Genomic DNA, 27,523 nt, shown 5'->3' on the forward strand with positions numbered 1-27,523 from the left:
CATGATCTGTTAAAGTATGAGTAACATACACTTTCCAAAATTGCTAACACCTCCTCTTTGTGAACCTCAATCCCATTCTCCTCGACAACATTATCTTTTTCCTGTGTGAATACTGATGAAAAATATTCATTAGCGCCTCTCCTATCTCCTCAGACTCCATGCACATCTTCCCACTACTGTCCTTGACTGGCTCTAATCTTACTCCATTTTCTGGATTAGTGATGCTGGAAAAGCACAGCAGTTCAGGCAGCATCCAAGGAGCAGGAAAATCTCACTCCAGTCATTCTTTTATTCCTGACATACCTATAGAAAATTTTGGGGTTTTCCTTGATCCTACCTGGCAAAGACCTCTCATGTCCCTCCTGGCTCCTCTTAGCCCTCTCTTTTGGTCCTTCCTGGCTAACCTATAACACTCAAGTGCCCTAACTGAGCCTTCACAACTCATCTTTACGTAAACCTCCTTCTTCCTCTTGACAAGAGATTGAATGTCTTTAGTAGACTACGGTTCCCTCGTTCGACCACTCCCTCCCAGCCTGACAGGTACATACTTATCAAGGACACGCAGTCGCTGTTCCTTGAATTAGCTCCATATTTTAATTGTGCCCGTCCCCTGCAGTTTCCTTCCCCATCCTATGCTTCCTAAATCTTGCCTCATCACCTCATAATTGCCTTTCCCCCAGCTTCAACCCTTGCCATGCAGTATGTATCTATCCCTTTCCTTTGCTAAAGTAAACGTAACCAAATTGTGGTCACTATCACCAAAGTGCTCACCTACCCCCAAGTCTAACACCTGGCTGGGTTCATTCCCCAGTACCAAATCCAATGTGGCTTCACCTCTTGTTGGCCTGTCTACAGACTGTACCATGTGCCTGTAGGCTCTCAGTGCAAAACAGTCTTCACACTCTCTTCAAGGGACAGTAACACCTTCAACTTCATAACATACTCCAAAAGTGGCCTCACCAATGTCTCTCTCTCTCCCTCTCTGTCTACTCCCCCCCAGCTATTCCCCTCTGCCCATGTCCCTCCCAATCCTCTCTCTCCCTCCCTCTCCCCATGTCCCTCCCAATCCTCTCCCTCCCTCCCTCTCCCCATGTCCCTCCCAATCCTCTCCCTCCCTCTGCCCGTGTCCCTCCCAATCCTCTCCCTCCCTCCCTCTCCCCATGTCCCTCCCAATCCTCTCCCTCCCTCTGCCCATGCCCCTCCCAATCCTCTCCCTCCCTCTGCCCATGTCCCTCCCAATCCTCTCCCTCCCTCCCTCTCCCCATGTCCCTCCCAATCCTCTCTCCTCCCTCTGCCCATGCCCCTCCCAATCCTCTCTCCCTCCCTCTGCCCATGCCCCTCCCAATCCTCTCCCTCCCTCCCTCTGCCCGTGTCCCTCCCTCTCCCCATGTCCCTCCCAATCCTCTCTCCCTCCCTCTGCCCATGTCCCTCCCAATCCTCTCTCCCTCCCTCTGCCCATGTCCCTCCCAATCCTCTCTCCCTCCCTCTGCCCATGCCCCTCCCAATCCTCTCCCTCCCTCCCTCCCTCTGCCCATGTCCCTCCCTCTCCCCATGTCCCTCCCAATCCTCTCCCTCCCTCCCTCTGCCCGTGTCCCTCCCAATCCTCTCTCCCTCCCTCTGCCCGTGTCCCTCCCAATCCTCTCCCTCCCTCCCTCTGCCCATGCCCCTCCCAATCCTCTCTCCCTCCCTCTGCCCGTGTCCCTCCCAATCCTCTCCCTCCCTCCCTCTGCCCATGCCCCTCCCAATCCTCTCTCCCTCCCTCTGCCCGTGTCCCTCCCAATCCTCTCCCTCCCTCCCTCTGCCCATGTCCCTCCCAATCCTCTCTCCCTCCCTCTGCCCATGCCCCTCCCAATCCTCTCTCCCTCCCTCTGCCCATGCCCCTCCCAATCCTCTCTCCCTCCCTCTGCCCATGCCCCTCCCAATCCTCTCTCCCTCCCTCTGCCCGTGTCCCTCCCAATCCTCTCTGTATCCCTCTGCCCGTGCCCCTCCCAATCCTCTCCCTCCCTCTGCCCGTGTCCCTCCCAATCCTCTCTGTATCCCTCTGCCCGTGCCCCTCCCAATCCTCCCTCCCTCCCTCTGCCCGTGTCCCTCCCAATCCTCTCTCCCTCCCTCTGCCCGTGTCCCTCCCAATCCTCTCTGTATCCCTCTGCCCACCCTTCCTCTCTGCTTGTCCTTACTGCCTTCCCTCCCTGTTCTCTCAGGTGCAGTTGGTGGTATCGATTAAGTACCAGGCGGTTGACGTATGTGAAATCCCTGCTGAGGACCTCTGTGGCTTTGTCTTGGTTTGCCCTCAGTCGATCTGTAGCATTGCTCATGGAGCAATTTATTCCCAGGACCTGTGAAAAGAAAGAGTTACCGAGGGCAGTCAGACTGTGAGTTTCCCTGACCCACATTGACTCCTGTACAGCTTGACCTGGGAGAGGAGACCAGGAGCCAAAGGCATGAACCCTGATGGTTGCACTAGCAGGAACAGGACACAGTTAAACATGCTGTGTTTAGGCAGGGTATGCACATTGCTGTTTCTACAGTGATCGCTCCTGAATTGCAGTGGTTTACGTGAAGGTGTGTCACTGATAATCCTGATCTTCCTGTCACACAAGATCCACTTTCTGGCTTGAGCAGGGACAGAGTCTTTTACAGCACCAGTCAATTGAGGAGAAATGTAACATCATGGTCTCAGTAACAATACTGGACACTATACTCTTCCAAAGAGCAGCAACATCTTTGCCACCTTCACTTCCTGTCTATTCTCAGAGTTTCCCCATTGGAACTGCAAACCCAATTACCCTGCTCTGAATGGTGAGTCAACGTGTCTCCTATTTCACAGCTTGCATAGAAACATTAAAAAACGAGCAGCAGGAGGCCATTCAGCCGTGGATCCTGCTGCCATCCAATCTGATTCATCGATTCATACAGTACTGAAAAGGCCCTTCGGCCCATCAAGTCTGCACCGACATTACTACCACTAAAGGTGCATGATTTGGAGATGCTGGTGTTGGACTGGGGTGGTCTGAGTTAGAAATCACACAGCACCAGGTTACAATCCAACAGGTTTATTTGAAAGCAGGAGCTTCATAACCACCTGATGAAGGAGCAGTGCTCCGAAAGCTAGTGCTTCCAAATAAACCTGTTGGGCTATAACCTGGTGCTGTGTGATTTTTAACTAAAGGCACATTAATCCCAATTTCCTGCAATCTCGGAATGTTATATCTCAAATGCCCATCCACGATCATTTCTGATCATCCAACTCAGTAGCATGTTCCCGCTTTCTCCCTTTAGCCCTGAGAACCATACCTAACTCCTTCTTGCAATACGGAATGATTCACTGTGTACTTACTGGCTCGGTAAAGGCGGTGGTCACTGCTGAAATGTGATAGTATGCGTTGATCATGGTCGGAATGTAGATTTTAGCTTCCAAACCTTCAGCAGGAAAGCAGCCCAGGTTTTTGATCTAAAAGCACAAATTAGGTGCAATAAAGATCACAGATTTATGAGGTAATGGTTTGGAGGAACTGGTGTTGGACTGGGGTGGACAAAGTTGAAAATCACACAACAAAAGGATATAGTCCAACAGGTTTATTTGGAAGCACTAGCTTTTGGAGCACTGCTCCTTCATCAGGTGGTTGTGAAGTATAAGGAGAAACATAGTGAACATACTGTCGTTGGACTGACTGACTGATTCCTCCGCACTAACATTCTCAATCCTCTTCCCTCTTCTCCAGCCACTGACCTTGACTAGAGTACACATTCCCCTATTTCCTCAGCCCCGTGTTTCAGTGACAGCAGCCATTGCAAAAGGAAACCTGGAATACGAGAACAATGCTGTCAGTACATCAGCTGTTGGTAACAGTTACTGAACGATGGAACCATCTCATGGTGCAGAATGGACTCCTCATTTCCATCCTCACAGAGACTATGGGCAGACTAGGCTGAGTGACCCAGCCTGACTCATACTCTCTGCCCCTATCCATGGGAGCTGGGCCATTCTCGGTGCGTAACGCTCAGTGTCGCACAGGATCTGGTATTTACGGACTGAGCAGACGGTTCAGGTCCTATGTGGCTATAACTGTCATAGTATCCTACAGTGTGGAAGGAGGCCATTCAATCCACCAAGTCCACACTGGTCCGTCAAAGACCATCCCACCCAGACACTCCCCTACCCAATCCCTGTCACCCTGCATCTCCCATGGCTTAACCTACATAGCCTGCACATCCCTGGGCACTATGGGACAATTTCCCATGGCCAATCCACCCTAACCTGCACATCCCTGGGCACTATGGGACAATTTCCCATGGCCAATCCACCCTAACCTGCACATCCCTGGGCACTATGGGACAATTTCCCATGGCCAACCCACCCTAACCTGCACATCCCTGGGCACTATGGGACAATTTCCCATGGCCAATCCACCCTAACCTGCACATCCCTGGGCACTATGGGACAATTTCCCATGGCCAGTCCACCCTAACCTGCACATCCCTGGACACTAGGGGACAATTTCCCATGGCCAATCCACCCTAACCTGCACATCCCTGGACACTATGGGACAATTTCCCATGGCCAATCGACCCTAACCTGCACATCCCTGAACACTATGGGACAATTTCCCATGGCCAGTCCACCCGAACCTGCACATCCCTGGGCACTATGGGACAATTTCCCATGGCCAGTCAACCCTAACCTGCACATCCCTGGGCACTATGGGACAATTTCCCATGGCCAATCCACCCTAACCTGCACATCCCTGGACACTATGGGACAATTTCCCATGGCCAGTCCACCCTAACCTGCACATCCCTGGACACCAGGGGACAATTTCCCATGGCCAATCGACCCTAACCTGCACATCCCTGAACACTATGGGACAATTTCACATGGCCAACCCACCCTAACCTGCACATCCCTGGACACTATGGGACAATTTCCCATGGCCAGTCCACCCTAACCTGCACATCCCTGGACACTAGGGGACAATTTCCCATGGCCAGTCCACCCTAACCTGCACATCCCTGAACACTATGGGACAATTTCCCATGGCCAACCCACCCTAACCTGCACATCCCTGGACACTAGGGGACAATTTCCCATGGCCAGTCCACCCTAACCTGCACATCCCTGGACACTATGGGACAATTTCCCATGGCCAGTCCACCCTAACCTGCACATCCCTGGACACTATGGGACAATTTCCCATGGCCAATCCACCCTAACCTGCACATCCCTGAACACTATGGGACAATTTCCCATGGCCAGTCCACCCTAACCTGCACATCCCTGGACACTAGGGGACAATTTCCCATGGCCAGTCCACCCTAACCTGCACATCCCTGGACACTATGGGACAATTTCCCATGGCCAATCCACCCTAACCTGCACATCCCTGAACACTATGGGACAATTTCCCATGGCCAATCCCACCCTAACCTGCACATCCCTGGACACTAGGGGACAATTTCCCATGGCCAGTCCACCCTAACCTGCACATCCCTGGACACTATGGGACAATTTCCCATGGCCAATCGACCCTAACCTGCACATCCCTGGACACTAGGGGACAATTTCCCATGGCCAATCCACCCTAACCTACACATCCCTGGGTACTATGGTACAATTTCCCACGGCCAATCCACCCTAACCTGCACATCCCTGGACATTAGGGGACAATTTCCCACAGCCAATCCACCCTAACCTGCACATCTTTGGACTGTGGGAGGAAACTGGAACACCCACAGGAAACCCATGCAGACACGGGGAGTATGTGCAAACTCCACACGGACAGTGACCCGAGGCTGGAATCGAACCCAGGTCCCTGGTGATATGAAGCTGCAGTGCTAACCACTGAGCCACCGTGCTGCCCTGTCAACACGACATTCTCACCCTTCGTCAGTGATCCCTGTCAGAGAGAGATGTCGGAAGGGTCCAGGCATGTGATTCCCAGATCACGGAGTGGATAGCCCTGGAGATCTAGGAGGGTATGGACCCTTCTCATTCTCCCTACTATAGCCAGCATTAGCACAATAATCACTAACCACAGGAGCAACCAGAAACACAGCAAAGATTAGTTTAAATGTCGCCAGTGACATGGTCTGAGGGTTTAACATCTTGTCTGGCCATCTCTACCTTGAAGGTGTGGTTAAAGTCTGGACGGATTTCTTCAGGTACTGACTCTGCCGCCTGCTGCATCTCATAACGCTGGAGAATGGATTCACTGCTGGGAGAAAGCAGCTGGTTATAACAACAACACAGTTCACAGACACCTTCTGTTATTATATTCTAAGGCACCATCTGAAACGGCCTGCCCTTGACAGCCCGGTTGGAATGACAGTGAAACAGGCTGCACAACCCAATGGCTCACTGCTAGTATGTACTCTCCACACAGACAGGCACCATCTACATTCTCTGTTGTTCCCCTCTCCCTGAATTCCTTTCGCTCTTGCCTTGGTCACTAATGTGCTGATACAAACCACAGGTTGAACCTCCTGTGCTCTGTTCGAAAGTTGCACATTTAACCCTGTATTGTATATTCGGTATTATTGATTGAAATGCCTTCATTATTTGCAAACAACCTTTACCTACTCAGTTCCTTCTCTTCATGGTGTTAAACATACATTAGAACATTAGAACCAGGAGCAGGAGTAGGCCATTCGGCCCTTCGAGCCTGCTCTGCCGTTCAATAAGATCATGGCTGATCTTTTCATGGCCTCAGCTCCACTTAGCTCCCCCCCACTCACCGTAACCCTTAATTCCTTTATTGTTCAAAATAAAATCGATCTTAGCTTTATAAAACATTTACCAAAGTAGCGTAAATTACTTCCCAAGGAATTCCATAGATTTACCACCCTCTGGGTGAAGCAGTTCCTTCTCAGTTCAGACCTAAATCTATTCCCTCTAACCTCAAGGCGATGCCCTCTTGTCCTAGTTTCACCTTTTTTTATTCATTTGTGGGACTGACTGGCCAGCACTGATAGCCCATCCCTATTTGCCCCTTGAGAAGGTGGGGGTGAGCTGCCTTCTTGAATCGCTGCAGTCCACTTGCTGTGGGGTCACCCACAGTGCCAGGAGAGAGGGAGTTCCAGGCTTTTGACCCAATGACTGTGAAGGAACAGCAGTGTATTTCCAAGTCAGGGTGGTGAGTGGCTTGGAGGGGAATTTGCAGGGGGTGGTGTTCCTAAGTACCTGCTGCCCATGTTCTTCTAGATGGAGGTGGTCATAGGTTTGGAAGGCGCTGTCTAAGGATCTTTGGTGAATTTCTGCAGTGCATCTTGTAGATAGTACACACTGCTGCTGCTGAGTGGCGGTGGGGGAGGGAGTGGATGCTTGCAGATGTGGTGCCAATCAAGCGGCTGTTTAGTCCTGGATGGTGTTGAGCTTCTTGAGTGTTGTTGGAGCTGCCCCATCCAGGGGCAAGTGGGGAGTATTCCATCACCCTCCTGACCTGTGTCTTGGAGATGGTGGATAGACTTTAGAGTGTCAGGAGGTGGTCTTGCCAGTGGAAGTATCCTCTCTGCTTCTATCTTATCTGTTCCCTTCATTAGTTTATATGTTTCTATAAGATCCTCTCTCATTCATCTAAATTCCGATGAACATAATCCCAGTCTACTCAGTCTCTCCTCATAAGCCAACCCTCTCAACTCCAGAACCTACCCAGTGAACCTCCTCTGCAGCCCCTCCAGTGCCAGAACATCCTTTCTTAAGTATGGTTGTGGCCTCACCAGCACCCCATACAGCTGCAACATAACCTTCCTGCTTTTAAACTCAATCCCTTTAGCAATGAAGGTCAAAATTCCATTTGCCTTCCTAATTACTTGTTGTACTTGTAGACCAACCCTCTGTGATTCATGCACAAGGACACCCAGGTCCCTCTGCATTGCAGCATGCTGCAACTTTTTATCATTCAAGTCAGTATTCACACTGGAAAATGACATTGTTGTCGAGGAGAATACTGAGATACAGGCAACTAGACTAGGGATGGGATTGAGGTTCACAAGGAGGAGGTGTTAGCAATTGTGGAAAGTGTGAAAATTGATAAATTCCCTGGGCCAGATGGGACTTATCCTAGGATTCTCTGGGAAGCCAGGGAGGAGATTGCAGAGCCTTTGACCTTTATGTTGTCAATGTTGACAGGAATAGTGCCAGAAGACTGAAGGACAGCAAATGTTGTTCCCTTGTTCAAGAAGGGAAGTACAGACAACTCTGGTAATTTATAGAGCAGTGAGCCTTACTTCAGTTGTGGGTAAAGTGTTGGAAAATGTTATAAGAGATAGGATTTATAATCATCTGGAAAGGAATAAGTTGCTTAGGGATGGTCAACATGATTTTGTGAAGGGTAGGTTGTGCCTCAGAAACCTTACTGAGTTCTTTAAGAAAGTGACCATGGGGTGGATGAGGGTAAAGTGGTTGATGTAGTGTATATGAACTTCATTAAAGCATTTGATAATGTTCCCCACGGTAGGCTATTGCACAAAATACAGAGACATGGGATTGAGGGTGATTTAGTGGTTTGGATCAGAAATTGGCTAGCTGAAAGAAGACAGAGGGTGGTGGTTGATGGGAAATAGTCATCTTGGAGTTCAGTTACTTGTAGTGTACTGCAAGGATCTGTTTTAGGGTTACTGCTGTTTGTCATTTTTATAAATGGCCTAGATGAGGGCGTAGAAGGATAGGTTACTAAATTTGTGGATTATAGTAAGGTCGGTGGAGTTGTGGAAAAGTCCTGAAGGATGTTGCAGGTTACAGAGGGACATAGTTAAGCTGCAGAGCTGGGCTGAGAGGTGGCAAATGAGTTTAATGCAGAAAGGTATGAGGTGATTCACTTTGGAAGGAGTAACAGTAATGCAGAATACTGGGCTAATGGAAGATTCTTGGTATTGTAGATGAGCAGAGAGATCTCGGTGTCCATGTACATAGATCACTGAAAGTTGCCACTCAGGTTGACAGGGTTGCTAAGAAGGCATATGGTGTGTTTGCTTTTATTAATAGAGGGATTGAGTTTTGGAGCCATGAGGTCATGTTACAGCTGTACAAAACTCTGGTGCAGCCGTACTTGGCGTGTTGTATACAGTTTTGGTCACTGCATTCTTGGAAGGATGTGGAAGCTTTGGAAAGGGTCCAGAGGAGATTTATGAAGATGTTGCCTTATACGGACACAGGTTTTATGAGGAAAGGCTGAGGGACTTGAGGCTGTTTTCGTTTGAGAGAAAAAGGTTGAGAGGTGACTTAATTGAGACATATAAGATAATCAGAGGGTTAGATAGGGTGGACAGGGAGAGTCTTTTCCCTCAGATGGTGATGGCTAGCACAAGGGGACATGGCTTTAAATTGAGGGGTGATAGATATAGGACAGATGTCAGTGGTAGTTTCTTTACTCAGAGAGTAGTAGGGACGTGGAACACACTGCCTGCAACAGGAGTAGAGTCGCTAAGTTTAAGGGCACTTAAATGGTCAAATGATAAACATATGGATGAAAATGGAATAGTGTAGGACAGACAGGCTTCAGATTGGTTCCACAGTTCAGTGCAACATCGGGGGCTGAAGGGCCTGTACTGCACTGTAATGTTCTATGTTCTATAAGTTCTAATAATCCTCTTTACTGTTACTCCTACCAAAATCGATGACCTCACATTTATTAACATTGTTTTCCATCTGCCAGACCTTTGCCCACTCACTTAAAATACTTACATTCCTCTGCAGAGTTTCACAGTCCTCTGCAAACCTTGCTCTGCCACTCATCTGAGTGTCATCCACAAACTTTGACACACTCTGCGTGGTCCCCAACTCCAAATCATCTATGTAAGTTGTGAACAATTGTAGTCCCAACATTGATCCCTGTGGCACATCACTAGTTACTGATCGCCAACCAGAATAGCACTCTTTTATCCCCACTCTTTGCTTCCTGATGGTTAAACAATCCTTTACCCATGATAATACTTTATCCATAATGCCATGCATCTTTATCTTATGTAGCAGCCTCTTGTGTGGCACCTTGTTGGAGGCCTTTTAGAAAATCTAGGTACACCACATCTACTGGGTCCCCATTGTCCAAATTACTCGTAACGTCTTCATCGAGTTCCAAAAGATTAGTTTAGCATGACCTGCCCTTCATGAACCAATGCTGCGTCTACCATCTATCGAGATGCCTTGCTATTTCTTCTTTGATAATAGACTCAAGCATCTTGCCCACTAGAGGTTAAACTAACTGGTCTATAATTCCCCATCTTTTGTCTACCTCCCTTTTTAAACAGTAGCGTCACATTTGCTGTTTTGCAGTTCAATCAAATCACTCTGATTGCCAAATAAAAGGAATCTTTGTTTATATTTGTATTTCCTCAAAGCAGGAAGCCTTCTGGTGAACCTGTGCAGATTAGAATACAGAAGGCATCTTCCATTCTCCTGACCCCTTCCATTCCTGGCATCAGCAGAGCTCCCAATACTACCCCCTGCTGGTTGTGTTTTCCTGCACAGTTACTATTCTGGTCTCTCTATGAGTGAGTGTCTGGGGGAACTATGTGAGCTGAGATCCCCTTAGGCTCTTTACGCTGGGATCTGAACAAACTGCAGAGAGTTCAAACACATCCATTACTTCCAACCACAGACTCTTAGAGTCATAGAGATGGACAGCATGGAAACAGACCCTTCGGTCCAACCCGTCCATGCTGACCCAGATATCCCAACCCAATCTAGTCCCACCTGCCAGCACCTGACCCAGATCCCTCCAAACCCTTCCTATTCATATACCCATCCAGATGCCTCTTAAATGTTGCAATTGTACCAGCCTCCACCACTCCCTCTGGCAGCCCATTCCAACGCCCATTCCATATACGTACCACCCTCTGTGTGACAAAGTTGCCCCTTAGGTCTCTTTTATATCTTTCCCCTCTCACCCTAAACCTATGCCCTCTAGTTCTGGATTCCCCCACCCCAGGGAAAATACTTTGTCTATTTATCCTATCCATGCCCCTCATAAGATCACCCCTCAGCCTCCGACGCTCCAGGGAAAACAGCCCCAGCCTGTTCAGCCTCTCCCTGTAGCTCACACCCTCCAACCCTGGCAACATCCTGTAAATCTTTTCTGAACCCTTTCAAGTTTCACAACATCTTTCCGATAGGAAGGAGACCAGAACTGCACGCAATATTCCAACAGTGGCCAAACCAATGCCCTGTACAGCCGCAACATGACTTCCAACTCCTGCACTCAATACTCTGACCAATAAAGGAAAGCATACCAAACGCCTTCTTCACTATCCTATCTACCTGGGACTCCACGTTCAAGGAGCTATGAACCTGTACTCCAAGGTCTCTTTGTTCAGCAACACTCCCTAGGACCTTACCATTCAGTGGATAAGTCCTGCTAAGATTTGCTTTCCCAAAATGCAGCACCTCGCATTTATCTGAATTAAACTCCATCTGCCACTTCTCAGCCCCTTGGCCCATCTGGTCAAGATCCTGTTGTAATCTGAGGTAACCCTCTTCGCTGTCCACTACACCTCCAATTTTGGTGTCATCTGCAAACTTACTAACTGTACCTCTTATGCTTGCATCCAAATCATTTATGTAAATGACAAAAAGTAGAGGACCCAGCACCGATCCTTGTGGTACTCCACTGGTCACAGGCCTTCAGTCTGAAAAACACAATCCTCCACCACCACCCTCTGTCTTCTACCTTTGAGCCAGTTCTGTATCCAAATGGCTAGTTCTCCCTGTGTTCCAGGTTAAAGGGCACGGTGAAAAGGGGCTACTGCAGATGCTGAAGAATTGAACTAAGAACAGAAAGAGCTGGAAAAGATTCACCGAACTGTTCTGATGGTGACCCTTAGGGACGGTTGTGCTGGAAGGTCATGGGTGTTGAGAAACTATATTTCTCTCTCACCTGCTGTGGGTTTCCAGTGTTCTCTCAGATTACAGAGGACTGACCCCCATCCAGTGTCATCAAAATACTGCGGCAGGGAGAGTCCTAGAAACATGGAAAACCCTCAGCAGCTTCGGCTGTCAGGGGAATGGGATTCAGCTATTGGAAGCTTTCTTCAGGAGTTACTGTACTTACAAAGGGACCGACTGACGAGGAAGGACACGTTCAAACACGGGGGAAGGAACTGAACAGCCTAGAAAGTGAGTCACCAAAGCTGGACTCATTAAATCCGTACACACTAGAAGGACGCATGAGATCAGCAAACATCTGAGACAGAAGAGGCAGCTCCAAGTTTCTGGTATTGAGGTCCTACCTGCTATCAACTTATTGGCTTCTTTCGTTATGGATTCTCAGGAAGGGTTTAACTCACGATGGTAATAGCATGAGGAAATGGCAATCTGAGTGACAGCTCTTACCTGGTGAGGAGGAGATCTGCTTCATACTGGACAGCTGCCCACAGGTACACGGTGTTATCAGCAAGAGTCTCATTCAGCTCTGTACTGTCGCTGCAAAGTGGAAACATTTTCGTTAACTCTGGAGTGAGTCCCTCAAGCCCCAGAAATACAGAGCCAGACCTGGGGGTCAAACCTAATGTAGTTACTATCCTCAGAACCACAACGCCCCTCAAAGCCAGCTCTTTGGAGTGACTGAGGGAGTGAATAGGATGCATTGGCCAAGAGCTTCTGTTAAAAACACAGAAGGCAATGAGGAAGGTTTCAATGAGGAAGGTTTCCATGCAGTCAGAGTGAGAGAGAGAGAGAGAAGAGAGAGAGAGACAGAGAGAGAGAGAGCGAGAGAGTCAGAGAGAGAGAGACAGAGAGAGAGAGAGAGAGAGAGTCAGAGAGACAGAGAGACAGAGAGAGAGAGAGAGAGAGAGAGAAAGTCAGAGAGAGAGAGAGAGAGAGAGAGAGAGAGAGAGAAAGTCAGAGAGAGAGAGAGAGAGACAGAGTCAGAGGAGCGAGAGAGAGAGAGAGAGAAAGAAAGAGAGAGAGAGAGAGAGAGAATCCGACAGAGAGAGAGAGACAGAGAGAGAGAGAGCGAGAGAGTCAGAGAGAGAGAGACAGAGAGAGAGAGAGAGAGAGTCAGAGAGTCAGAGAGTCAGAGAGACAGAGAGAGAGAGAGAGAGAGAGAGAGAGAGAGAAAGTCAGAGAGAGAGAGAGAGAGACAGAGTCAGAGGAGCGAGAGAGAGAGAGAGAGAAAGAAAGAGAGAGAGAGAGAGAGAGAGAATCCGACAGAGAGAGAGAGACAGAGAAAGACAGAGAGAGAGAGAGAGAGAGAGAGAGAAATTCAGAGAGAGAGAGAGAAAGACAGAGTCAGAGGAGCGAGAGAGAGAGAGAGAGAATCCGACAGAGAGAGAGAGAGACAGACAAAGACAGAGAGAGAGCGAGACAGAGAAAGAGAGAAAGAGAGAGAGAATCAGAGAGCCAGAATCCGAGAGAGAGAGAGAGAGCCTCCAGAACTCACTCCAGGGTACTAAGAAGAGAATGAGGCAAAGAAATTAACAGCGTCAATAAGCCCTCCTTCAGCTACTGAGAAACCAGTATGCAATCCTTGGTCACAAGGCTGAGCCATGATTCAGTACATTAGCTACAACAAAAGCTATCATTTATATAGCAACCTTCCTCCAGAAAAGACCTCAATAAGTACTTCAGGGGAACATGAAATGGATGAAAGCTTTAACACTAAGCCACCTTAGGAACCATTATAAAGAGCTGAAGCAGCTCAATGGGAGATAAAGAGACAAACACAGCGAGTTAGGAAAGCAGCTTAGAGGCTTGACAACATAAGGGTCCGCTACTCGGAGGGTCAGGGAGTGAGGAAGAGTGTCAGGGAGTGAGGGTCTAACACTCGGAGGGTCAGGGAGTGCGGGTCTAACACTCGGAGGGTCAGGGAATGAGGGAGAGTGTCAGGGAGTGAGGGTCTAACTCTCGGAGGGTCAGGGAGTGAGGGAGAGTGGTCAGGGAGATTGTCAGGGAGTGAGGGTCTAACACTCGGGGGTTCAGGGAGTGAGGGTCTAACACTCGGGGGTTCAGGGAGTGAGGGTCTGACACTCGGAGGTTCAGGGAGTGAGGGTCTAACACTTGGAGAGTCAGGGAGTGAGGGTCTAACACTCGGAGGGTCAGGGAGTGAGGGAGAGTGTCAGTGAGATTGTCAGGGAGTGAGGGTCTAACACTCGGAGAGTCAGGGAGTGAGGGTCTAACACTCGGAGTGTCAGGGAGTGAGGGTCTAACACTCAGAGGGTCAGGGAGTGAGGGTCTAACACTTGGAGGGTCAGGGAGTGAGGGAGAATGTCAGGGAGTGAGGGTCTAACTCTTGGAGAGTCAGGGAGTGAGGGAGAGTGTCAGTGAGATTGTCAGGGAGTGAGGGTCTAACACTTGGAGAGTCAGGGAGTGAGGGTCTAACACTCGGAGGGTCAGGGAGTGAGGGTCTAACACTCGGGGGTTCAGGGAGTGAGGGTCTGACACTCGAAGGGTCAGGGAGTGAGGGTCTGACACTCGAAGGGTCAGGGAGTGAGGGTCTGTCACTCGGGGGTTCAGGGAGTGAGGGTCTAACACTTGGAGGGTCAGGGAGTGAGGGTCTAACACTCGGAGGGTCAGGGAGTGAGGGTCTAACACTCGGAGGGTCAGGGAGTGAGGGTCTAACTCTCGGAGGGTCAGGGAGTGAGGGAGAGTGTCAGGAAGAGAGAGTCATGGAGAGAGTCAGGAGAGAGCACACGGAGAGGTGAGAGAGTAGAGTTTGCTGGGAACAGAAGCACTAGCAGCAGGGATTTATTTGGACCAGCTCAATGTCTTGTCTGTGTCGATGCTGCAGTGCTGATTTGAGATGTGAGAGCATGAGAACCAGGAATCGTCCTATCAGCCCCTTGTGTTTGGGGGTTTGTGGCTGATCCAGCCTGGCCTTAAAGACTGTTCATCCTGAGACCAGTTAAACCTGCCTGTCTACAGCTTGTAACATGCAGAAGGAAGTCAAAATGGAAGCAAGCAATGAAGGTTTCCCATCATCTGACCTGCTTACACTGATGTAGAGCTCCACTTCATCCAATAGGTGTGAACAATGAAACTCAAACTCCATACGAAAGGAGACCTGCGTGGAAAGGAAAAAAACTTCATTTAACAGGTGTCTAATGAAGCCCCATTCTCTTGAGAACCCAATGAACACACATTTCCCATCTCAGTGTAGTTTCCAACATGCCCTTATTAATCCTGTTCTCTACTTTCTCTCCTGACCGAGCGGGCTCTGTTCCTCCAATGGAATTCGAGTCCCCGATTTCAGTAAACCTCCTTCCTACATGAGGTTCATGGAGATTACACATTGGCTAGTCAACGGTGAGGGCAGCACTTTATCAAATCTATCCTCAGCTAATTTCACATGAATGCACCTTCCTTCAGGAGTCACTTGGTATTGATCTGGAGTGGGATGTTCACCAATTTCCTTCTCTGGACTCAAGGCACAGGTAATTGACTTTGTACCATGCTCAGCTCCAACTGGGGGAGCTCAGACCAGCAGCAGTAGAAAATAGTGGATTTAAGGCACAATTACCTACTGCCTGCAGTGATGTAGAAAATCCACGTGAGCCCCATCGTCAATGCCTTGCCAAGATCCACTAGTGACTGAGAGGAGGAGAGAGTCCAGCTCTGAGTTCCTGCTCTGTCACTGTCTCAGAAGCTGTAGGGGAGATCTGAAGGAGTGTGGAGCACCCGATGCCTATTGCAAGGCCAGATGTTCCTCCAGCACCCACCCTCCTGACAGATGAAGCCTACAATGTCTCCTGAAGGAAATACCTGCATCAGAGATCTGAAGACCGGGAAACTGACGTTGCAGATCCTGTGGTGTGGCGATAACACCAGACATTCAACCTTATTCTGTGCATCATCCTGGAAAAACAAATAAACAACACAGGATTAATTTACCACAGGAAAGGGCCTCTCCTGCTACCCGACCAGCCCTCCCATAGTACAACCCTCACCCCAGTCACCCATCTGTACCCACCACCCTACCCTACCCCCTCTGACTGTCCCCTGCCTGACCTTCCCCACATTTGACTCCCTTTCCCGTTCTCTAACCCCTGAACCTGATACTCCCCTCGTTTCCCTGTCTGACCTCCCCAATCTAACCCTCCCGTCTGACTGACCCCTTCTGACTGTCCCCTGCCTGACCTTCCCCCACTTGACTCCCTTTCCCGTTCGAATCCCTGAACCTGATAGTCCACCCGACCCCGTCTGACCTCCCCCTGACTGTCCCCCATTTGACAGCCCCTCCTCTGTCTGACACTCTTCTCCAGGCCCCCCCCCCCACAGCTCCCAATCTCCCTCCCACCTAAGTCTGAAGGTAACATCCTGCTGTCCAAGTGAAAACAGGAGACCCTCAAGTTGTTGCAGGGACCTGTGTCCTGAAAGCTGAAGGTAAGAGCTACAGTACACCCATAAAGCCCCTGCCCTGCTTTGGCAAGTATTGGTTACAATTTGAGTTGAATTTCCTGAGTTGTTTCACCAGGCTATTTCCTGATGCCTTACCAACTAAAGTTTCGGATGAACAAATTAAAGTTGGAATTTGAATTTAAATTATAGCCCAAAACTTAGAGGTCACATCTTAGGGGAGGAGACAGATGGAGGGGAACAGGGTGAGGTCGATGATGTGATAATACAAAGTCGCTGAAGATGGAACAGCATCAAGGCTGTCTGCTACCTGGTTCTATCTCAGCTAAAAGGGGTAAAACGTCAGGCACTAAGGTACAGTTCTGGGCTGGAGGCCCAGAAATTGGCGTCAGTGTTCCTGCTGTTGAACTCAACAAAGCTCAGTCTTTCCAAGAGCTGATGATAGGAGTAGATGACAAGACAGGAGATTTTGTGGAGTCAGTCACATGGGACAAGAGCTGATCTTGGGGAATGAATGAATTGGGGAAAATGGCAGAAGGCTCTTTGAGCTTTCTGGAGTGGAAGGAAACAGGGATTGGTGGAGATTTCTTGATGCCAATGGGAGAGTTGTTGGTGGAACGCAAGTGGGAGGTAGTGGATGAGCAGTGTGAATAGAGTGCTGTGGTCAGGTATAGCCAGACATGGAGAATGAGGAAGAATTGTGTATCTTGGATTTTATGGTGAAGCACTATTTGCTTCACAAACAAAAGTTCACAAACTCTGTGAACTATATAACCAAGGTTCGCAGCTGCATGTGCCTTAATCAGTGTGAAGGGGACTCCCCTTCACTAAAAACTAGCCTTGTATCTTTTTCCAAGGAAGCTTTCCAATTGTTCAAATGTCTTAGAGGTGACAGTGTGCTGCCTGACTCTATGACACAGAACCAGACCTTTCGGCCCACTTGTTCATGCCAACCAAGTTTCCTAAACTAAAACTAGCCTGCATTTAGCCCATATCCCTTTCCTATCCATGTACCCATCCAAATGCTTTTTAAATCTTGTAATTGTACTAGCCTCCACCACTTCCTCTGGCAACTTATTCCATATGCACACCACCCTCTGTATGAAAAAGTTGCCCCTTAGGTCCCTTTTAACTTTTCCACTCTCACCCTAAACCTATGCCCTCTGGTTCTGGACTTCCCCACCCCAGGGAAAAGACCTTGTCTATTTACCCTATCCATGCTCCTCATGATTTTATAAACCTCTATAAAGTCACCCCTCAGCCTCCTACGCACCAGGGAGAAAAAGCCCCAGCCTATTCAGTCTTGGTAACATCTTTGTAAACCTATTTTGCTCCCTTTCCAGTTTAATAACTTCCTTCTGTAGTGATTGTAACAAGTCAGCTGGCTGGACCTCATAGAATCTGAGTTCCCTAATTGGGGATGTTAACCTGATCCAATCTGAGAGCCCTGGCTGACAGATATAATCAGGAATGTCAGAGATACTCTGAACAGGCAGCACTAAAGTCAGGGACTGTTCATGTGTAATTACAGACTGCCTTGGTGATGGGAGACCAGCCGTGGAGTTTAGATTAGATTAGATTCCCTACAGTGTGGAAACAGGCCCTTCGGCCCAACCAGTTCACACTGATCCTCCAAAGAGTAACCCACCCAGACCCATTTCCCTCTGACTAATGCGCCTAACACTATGGGCAATTTAGTATGGTCAATTCACCTGACCTGTACATCTTTGGACTGTGGGAGGAATTATTTAATATTCCTTCACAGGAAAAGCACAATTCCAAACATGGCCTTACCAATGTCTAGTACATCCCTAACATCATGTCCCAACTCCTGTACTCAATGCTCTGACTGATGAAAGCAAATGTGCCTCCTTCACCCTGTCTACCTGTAATGCTTCTTTCTAGGAACTATATACCTGCATCACTAGGTCTCTCTATTCAACAACACTCCCCAGGACCCTACCACTAACTGTGTAAATCCTGCCCTGGTTTGTCTTTCCAAAATGCAACACCTCGCATTTATCTATATCAAACTCCATCAAACCTCTTAATAGCTCACAGTGCACATGAAAGGAATCATCCAAAAGACATGAGAAAGAGGAACTTAAATTTGTTTTACCTTCACAAGGAGACTGGTGAAGAGCAGGTTTTTGGAAAAGGTGATGTTGAGGCTTGTATTGTAAGCATTTTCGTTCCTGTTTTCCAGCATCACTATTGCTGACACCCTCTGCCGATAGCTTTTTACAATGTAAGGACTTTGTCTGAAATAGTGTATTATAAAAATGACAAATATACACAAACTCAAGAAATACTAGTCAGCCCAATGGGTAAATGCAGCTCAGCAAGAATACAAGCTGGGTGTTTGATTCCTGCTGAGATTGTGATCAGACTTGGTACGGGTCAGTTTGTGGGTGTTAGCATCAGTCCTGTTCCCATTCCTGATCATTCCCCAGGAAGTTTCTTTGGGATGTAGAGTGTTCTAGACTAGAGGCAGCGATGCTCTGATTGGCCAGCCTGTTCACCAACATTCTCTTTCACAATCAGTCGGCACAGGAGGAAACCCAATTTAATGTTCTCATTGATCGTGAAGGGAATGAAATACAAAAATAGGGAAGTTATTCCTCAACTATACAGGGCATTGGTAGTGCACACCTGGAGCACTGAGTACACTATTGGCCACTTTATTTGAAGGAAGGGCGCAATTACATTGGAAGCAATTCAGTGAGAGTTCACCAGGCTAATGCTGAGAATGGGGTGGGGAAGATGATTCATCTTATGAGGAAAGGTTAGATTAGATTAGATTACATTACAGTGTGGAAACAGGCCCTTCGGCCCAACAAGTCCACACCGACCCGCCGAAGCGTAACCCACCCATACCCCTTACCTAACACTACAGGCAATTTAGTATGACCAATTCACCTGACCCTGCACATCTTTGGACTGTGGGAGGAAACCGGAGCACCCGGAGGAAACCCACACAGACACGGGGAGAATGTGCAAACTCCACACAGTCAGTCGCCTGAGGCAGGAATTGAACCCAGGTCTCTGGCGCTGTGAGGCAGCAGTGCTAACCACTGTGCCACCGTGCCGCCATCAGGCTAGGCTTGAAGCTGCTGGAGTTTAGTCATGAAAGCAATGACTTGACTGGAGCATATAAGATTCTGAAGGGTCTTGACAAGGCAAATATGGAGAGAATGCCCCTGCTGATGAAAGAATCTAAAACTAGGGATCACTGTTGTAAAATCGGAGTCTCCTATTCAAAAATCAGCCTCCTAATCAAAAGTCAGAGTCTTCTATTCAAAACACAGTCTCCTTTTTAAACATCACAACCTCCTATTAAAAAATCATAGTCTCCTATTCAAAAATCAGGCTCATATTTAAAAATCACATTTTCCTACTTAAATATCAGTCTCCTATATAAAAATCAGTCTCATATTTAAAAATCACAGCCTCCTATTTAAAAATCACAGTCACCTAATCAAAAATCACAGTCTCCTAATCAAAAATCACAGTCTCCTAATCAAAACTCACAGTCACCTATTCAAAAAACACAATCTCCTATTCAAAAATCAGTCTTCTATTTAAAAATCAAAGTCACCTATTCAACAATCACAGTTTCCTATTTAAAAATCAGTCTCCTATTTAAAAATCAGTCTCCTATTTAAAAATCAAAGTCACCTATTCAACAATCACAGTTTCCTATTTAAAAATCACAGTCTCCAATTCAAAAATCTGTCTCCTATTCAAAAATCAGTCCCCTATTCAAATATCACAGTTTCCTATTCAAATATCACAGTCTCCTATTCAAAAATCACAGTCTCCTATTCAAACATCACAGTCACCTATTTAAAAATCACAGTCTCCTATTCAAAAATCAGTCACCTATTCAAAAATCATAGTCTCCTATTTAAAAATCACAGTCTCATATTCAAAAATCACAGTCTCATATTCAAAACTTAGTTTCCTATTTAAAAATCAGTCTCCTATTTAAAAATCAAAGTCACCTGTTTAAAAATCAAAGTCACCTATTCAAAAATCACAGCCTTGTATTCAAAAATCACAGGAATTTAATTCCACACACAAACCACCCTTTATGTAAAAAAAGTTGCCCCTATGTCCTTTTTAAATCTTACCCCTCTCACTTTAAAAATATGTGCCCTAGTCTTGAACTCCCCTACACTAGTGAAAAGACAATTGCCATTCACATGACATATACCCCTCATGATTATATAAACCTCCTACACTACAGTGGAAACAGTCCCTGTCCATCCAGCATCTCCTTATAAGTAACCCCCCCACTCCCACCAACACCCTGGTAATCTCTTCTGATCCCTCTCTAGCTTGTTAATATCTCTCCTGTAACATGGAGACTAGAACTGGATACAGTATTCCAGAAGAGGCCCCACCAACATCCTCACCAATAACCTCAACATGGCGTCCCAAGTCCTATACTCAAAGGGTCTTTGGAACTTTCTCCCTGAAAAGAGGGTGGAAGCAGAGTCTTTGAATATTTTAAAGACAGAGGTAGACAGATTCTTGTTAGGAAAGGTGATGAAAGGCTTTCAGGGCTAAGTGGGAATGGGGATTTGAGGTTTCAATCAGATCAGACATGATCGTTTGGGATGGTGGGACAGGCTTGAGGGGCTGAATGACCTTCTGCTGCTCCTTGTTTGCCTGTTAGCTATTCAGGTGGCTCATTGGTAGATAGGTGTTATCTGTGAAACCTGCATCAGAAGAGGAATTAGGGAGACAGCAGCTGTACTCCTTACTGCTTTTTAAACATTCACTCATGGGACCGGGGGGGGGTCACTGACCCAGCATTAAATATACCTCCCTAGTGGTCATTGAGAAGGTGGTAATGAGTTGCCCTTCTCACCTGCTGCAGTTTACACAGTGGAGGTAGATCCATAATGCCATAAGGGAGGCAGTTCCAGGATTGTGACTCAGCATCAGTGTAGGAATGGTGATATATTTCCAAGTGGCTCAGAGGGAAACATAACAGTTATTACAGAGCCTAATGATCTTTCGGAGCCCCGCTCCTTCATCAGGTAGTTGTGGAGGACACAATTGTAAGATAGAGAATTTATAGCAAATGTTTACAGTGTGATGTAACTGAAATTCTCCATTGAAAAATACCTTGATTGTTTGTTGAGTCTTTCATCTGTTCGAATACAGTGATAGTTTCACTTCTTTCATGTGTAAATCACAAAACTTTCTTTAAAAGTTGCATTCTCAGGTTAACTGTAACAATTGGTGTTAACCAGATAACGTTGAAGGTGTTAGCCCCCTGTGTTCCCTGTCTGTGCCGTAAAGTTTAGACTGATTCTAATCTAAAAAGTGAGTTAACAGAGTCTTAAATGAATTCATGCAGTTTTTGAGCAAAGTACAATGTAACTCTGCAAGTACAAATTCACCCCATAAACGTATATGTATATGTGCGCATGTGGGTTTGTGTGTGTGTGTGTCTGTCTGTCTGTCTGTCTGTCTGGGGTGGGGTGTGATGAGTGTGAGAGAGAGTGTATATGTGTGTGCATATCAGTGTACAGTTGTAGAGTGTCTAAGTCTGTGAGGGGTTGCATATGTGAGTGTGGGAGTGTGTGTCTGTAGGGGTGTGTGTGAGTGTCTGTGTAAACGTGTGTATGTGTGCACAGGAGTGCCTGTGTGTGTGTGTGTGTGTGTGTGTGTGTGTATAGTGCAATACTGGTCACCTGTAATGTGACCTGAACCCAAGGTCCCAGTTGAGGCCCTCCCTATGGGTATGGAATGACGCTCCAAAAGCTAGTGCTTCCATTTAAACCTGTTGGACTATTCAGCTGCATTTAGAATATTGTGTACAGTTCTGGTCGCCACATTACCAAAAGTATGTGGACGCTTTGGAGAGGGTGTAGAGAAGGTTTATGAGGATGTTGCCTGGTTTGGAAGATGCTAGCTATGAAGAGAGTTTTGAGTAGGTTACGTTTATTTTCACTAGAAGAGAGGAGGTTGAGGGGGGACCTGATTGAGGTTTATAAAATCATGAAGGGTAGAGACAGGGTGGATAGAGACAAGCTTTTTCCCAGGGTGAAGGATTCAATAACGAGAGGTCACACTTTCAAGGTGAGAGGTGGAAAGTTTAAGGGGGATACATGTGGCTAGTACTTCACAAAGAGGGTGGTGGGTGTTTGGAACATGTTTCCAGCAGAGGTGGTAGAGGCAGGCACGGTAGATTCATTTAAGATGTGTCCAGATAAATGCATGAGTAGGTGGGGAGCAGAGGGATACAGATGCTTTGGAATTGACCGACAGGTTTAGACAGTACATTTGGATTGGCTCAGGCTTGGAGGGCCGAAGGGCCTGTTCCTGGGCTGTAAATTTTCTTTGTTCTTCTTTTGTTCTTATAACCTGGTGTTGTGTGATTTTTAACTTTGTACACCCCAGCCCAACACCGACATCTCGAAATAATGATTTTTAGCCTCATGATTCCAGCGCCAACAACTGACAATAACCGTTGGCAATAAATATTTTCTTGCCTAGATCCTGAAATATCCAAGTGTGCCTGCAACGCAAGGTCCGTCAAACATTCATCATCGTCCCCACAGTCTTTAAAGAAGGGAATCTGAAAGTGTGAAATTGAAAACAGGGATACTTCAGCAAACTTCACAACAAAGCTTTGTGCCTGTCGATCTGAGCGATACAGTCCAACAGAGACTTACCCAGTTTTTAACTGTAGTTACACAACCGTCATCCAGAATTGGCCCCGCAGGCTGTTCAGCCAAACTAAACTGTAGTGTGAACCCAATGGGCCGAATGTAGTCAGCTGTATCCTGTGTCAGAGGTAGCAAATGTTGTAGAGTCATAGAGATGTACAGCACGGAAACAGACCCTTCAGTCCAACTCGTCCCTGCCGACCAGATATCCCAACCTAATCAAGCCCCACCTGTCAGCACCCGGCACATATCCCTTTAAATTGTCTACCCATCCTGATGCTTTTTAAACATTATAATTGTACCAGCCTCCACCACTTCCTCTGGCAGCTCATTCCATACACACACCACCTCTGTGTGAAACAGTTGCCCCTTAAGTCCCTTTTAAATGTTTCCCCTCTCACCTTAAATCTATACTCTCTACATTTGAATTCCCACACCCCAGGGAAAAAACCTTGTCTCCTGTTGATAGATTCAAAGCCACAAAGTGCCAGAGTCTACACATCAAACTTAGTGTCTGCATATTACTGCAGATCCCACCACAGATTTTACACATCGGCATTGTGGTATAATGTGTCACAGAAACACTCCGAATACTCATCAAAGTCAGGGATGTCAATACATCAGGCAGTCATTCCCAGCAATAAACAAACCCAGATCAGACACCCAGCAACACACACACCCAGATCAGAAACCCAGCAACAAACACACCCAGATCAGACACCCAGCAACAAACACACACCCAGATCAGACACCCAGCAACACACACACCCAGATCAGAAACCCAGCAACAAACACACCCAGATCAGACACCCAGCAACAAACACACCCAGATCAGAAACCCAGCAACAAACACACACCCAGATCAGACACCCAGCAACACACACACCCAGATCAGAAACCCAGCAACAAACACACCCAGATCAGAAACCCAGCAACAAACACACACCCAGATCAGACACCCAGCAACACACACACCCAGATCAGACACCCAGCAACAAACTCACCCAGATCAGACACCCAGCAACAAACACACCCAGATCAGACACCCAGCAACAAACACACCCAGATCAAAAACCCAGCAACACACACACCCAGATCAGACACCCAGCAACAAACACACCCAGATCAGACACCCAGCAACACACACACCCAGATCAGACACCCAGCAACAAACACACCCAGATCAGACACCCAGCAACACACACACCCAGATCAGACACCCAGCAACAAACACACCCAGATCAGACAATCAGCAAAAAGCTCACCCAGATCAGACACCCAGCAACAAACACACCCAGATCAGAAACCCAGCAACAAACACACACCCAGATCAGACACCCAGCAACACACACACCCAGATCAGAAACCCAGCAACAAACACACCCAGATCAGAAACCCAGCAACAAACACACACCCAGATCAGACACCCAGCAACACACACACCCAGATCAGACACCCAGCAACAAACTCACCCAGATCAGACACCCAGCAACAAACACACCCAGATCAGACACCCAGCAACACACACACCCAGATCAGACACCCAGCAACAAACACACCCAGATCAGACAATCAGCAAAAAACTCACCCAGATCAGACACCCAGCAACAAACACACCCAGATCAGAAACCCAGCAACAAACACACACCCAGATCAGACACCCAGCAACACACACACCCAGATCAGACACCCAGCAACACACACACCCAGATCAGACACCCAGCAACAAACACACCCAGATCAGACACCCAGCAACACACACACCCAGATCAGACACCCAGCAACAAACTCACCCAGATCAGACACCCAGCAACAAACACACCCAGATCAGACACCCAGCAACAAACACACCCAGATCAAAAACCCAGCAACACACACACCCAGATCAGACACCCAGCAACAAACACACCCAGATCAGACACCCAGCAACACACACACCCAGATCAGACACCCAGCAACAAACACACCCAGATCAGACACCCAGCAACACACACACCCAGATCAGACACCCAGCAACAAACACACCCAGATCAGACAATCAGCAAAAAACTCACCCAGATCAGACACCCAGCAACACACACACCCAGATCAGAAACCCAGCAACAAACACACACCCAGATCAGACACCCAGCAACACACACACCCAGATCAGACACCCAGCAACAAACACACCCAGATCAGACACCCAGCAACAAACACACCCAGATCAGAAACCCAGCAACACACACACCCAGATCAGAAACCCAGCAACACACACACCCAGATCAGACACCCAGCAACAAACACACCCAGATCAGACACCCAGCAACACACACACCCAGATCAGACACCCAGCAACACACACACCCAGATCAGACACCCAGCAACAAACACACCCAGATCAGACACCCAGCAACACACACACCCAGATCAGACACCCAGCAACACACACACCCAGATCAGACACCCAGCAACAAACACACCCAGATCAGACACCCAGCAACAAACACACCCAGATCAGAAACCCAGCAACACACACACCCAGATCAGAAACCCAGCAACACACACACCCAGATCAGACACCCAGCAACAAACACACCCAGATCAGACACCCAGCAACAAACACACCCAGATCAGAAACCCAGCAACACACACACCCAGATCAGACACCCAGCAACAAACACACCCAGATCAGAAACCCAGCAACACACACACCCAGATCAGACACCCAGCAACAAACACACCCAGATCAGACACCCAGCAACACACACACCCAGATCAGACACCCAGCAACACACACACCCAGATCAGAAACCCAGCAACACACACACCCAGATCAGACACCCAGCAACACACACACCCAGATCAGACACCCAGCAACACACACACCCAGATCAGACACCCAGCAACAAACACACCCAGATCAGACACCCAGCAACACACACACCCAGATCAGACAATCAGCAAAAAACTCACCCAGATCAGACACTCAGCAACAAACACACCCAGATCAGAAACCCAGCAACACACACACCCAGATCAGACACCCAGCAACAAACACACCCAGATCAGACACCCAGCAACAAACACACCCAGATCAGACACCCAGCAACACACACACCCAGATCAGACACCCAGCAACAAACTCACCCAGATCAGACACCCAGCAACACACACACCCAGATCAGACACCCAGCAAAAAACTCACCCAGATCAGACACCCAGCAACAAACACACACCCAGATCAGACACCCAGCAACAAACACACCCAGATCAGACACCCAGCAACACACACACCCAGATCAGACACCCAGCAACACACACACCCAGATCAGACACCCAGCAACAAACACACCCAGATCAGACACCCAGCAACACACACACCCAGATCAGACACCCAGCAACAAACTCACCCAGATCAGACACCCAGCAACACACACACCCAGATCAGACACCCAGCAACAAACTCACCCAGATCAGACACCCAGCAACACACACACCCAGATCAGACACCCAGCAACACACACACCCAGATCAGACACCCAGCAACAAACACACCCAGATCAGACACCCAGCAACAAACACACCCAGATCAGACAATCAGCAAAAAACTCACCCAGATCAGACACCCAGCAACAAACACACCCAGATCAGAAACCCAGCAACACACACACCCAGATCAGACACCCAGCAACACACACACCCAGATCAGAAACCCAGCAACACACACACCCAGATCAGACACCCAGCAACACACACACCCAGATCAGACACCCAGCAACAAACACACCCAGATCAGACACCCAGCAACAAACACACCCAGATCAGAAACCCAGCAACAAACACACCCAGATCAGAAACCCAGCAACAAACACACCCAGATCAGACACCCAGCAACAAACACACCCAGATCAGAAACCCAGCAACACACACACCCAGATCAGAAACCCAGCAACACACACACCCAGATCAGAAACCCAGCAACAAACACACCCAGATCAGACACCCAGCAACACACACACCCAGATCAGAAACCCAGCAACACACACACCCAGATCAGACACCCAGCAACAAACACACCCAGATCAGACACCCAGCAACAAACACACCCAGATCAGCCAATCAGCAAAAAACTCACCCAGATCAGACACTCAGCAACACACACACCCAGATCAGACACCCAGCAACAAACACACCCAGATCAGACACCCAGCAACACACACACCCAGATCAGAAACCCAGCAACAAACACACCCAGATCAGACACCCAGCAACACACACACCCAGATCAGAAACCCAGCAACACACACACCCAGATCAGACACCCAGCAACAAACACACCCAGATCAGACACCCAGCAACAAACACACCCAGATCAGACACCCAGCAACAAACACACCCAGATCAGACACCCAGCAACAAACACACCCAGATCAGACACCCAGCAACACACACACCCAGATCAGACACCCAGCAACAAACACACCCAGATCAGACACCCAGCAACAAACACACCCAGATCAGAAACCCAGCAACACACACACCCAGATCAGACACCCAGCAACAAACACACCCA

The 27,523-nt window shown here is 48.0% G+C and overlaps 1 protein-coding gene across 2 annotated transcripts in view; it reads right to left on the minus strand.

The window, feature by feature from the left end:
- LOC140453984 (integrin alpha-10-like) overlaps nt 1-27,523 on the minus strand; it is a 98,557-nt gene that overhangs the window by 12,853 nt on the left and 58,181 nt on the right. Inside the window, exons 11-19 of one of the 2 annotated variants that reach the window (XM_072548894.1) lie at nt 22,975-23,085; nt 22,792-22,877; nt 18,402-18,543; nt 15,689-15,781; nt 14,914-14,990; nt 12,323-12,412; nt 6,122-6,209; nt 3,338-3,451; nt 2,229-2,336 (exon numbers count right to left, since the gene is read on the minus strand). In XM_072548894.1, the coding sequence (XP_072404995.1) occupies nt 2,229-2,336; nt 3,338-3,451; nt 6,122-6,209; nt 12,323-12,412; nt 14,914-14,990; nt 15,689-15,781; nt 18,402-18,543; nt 22,792-22,877; nt 22,975-23,085 (909 nt within the window). Of the gene's footprint in view, nt 1-2,228; nt 2,337-3,337; nt 3,452-6,121; nt 6,213-12,322; nt 12,413-14,913; nt 14,991-15,688; nt 15,782-18,401; nt 18,544-22,791; nt 22,878-22,974; nt 23,086-27,523 lie in introns of both variants that reach the window. The other variant, XM_072548893.1, reaches the window with a different exon arrangement.

This window comes from Chiloscyllium punctatum, chromosome 28 (assembly GCF_047496795.1).
Source record: "Chiloscyllium punctatum isolate Juve2018m chromosome 28, sChiPun1.3, whole genome shotgun sequence".
NCBI classification, from domain to species: domain Eukaryota; kingdom Metazoa; phylum Chordata; class Chondrichthyes; order Orectolobiformes; family Hemiscylliidae; genus Chiloscyllium; species Chiloscyllium punctatum.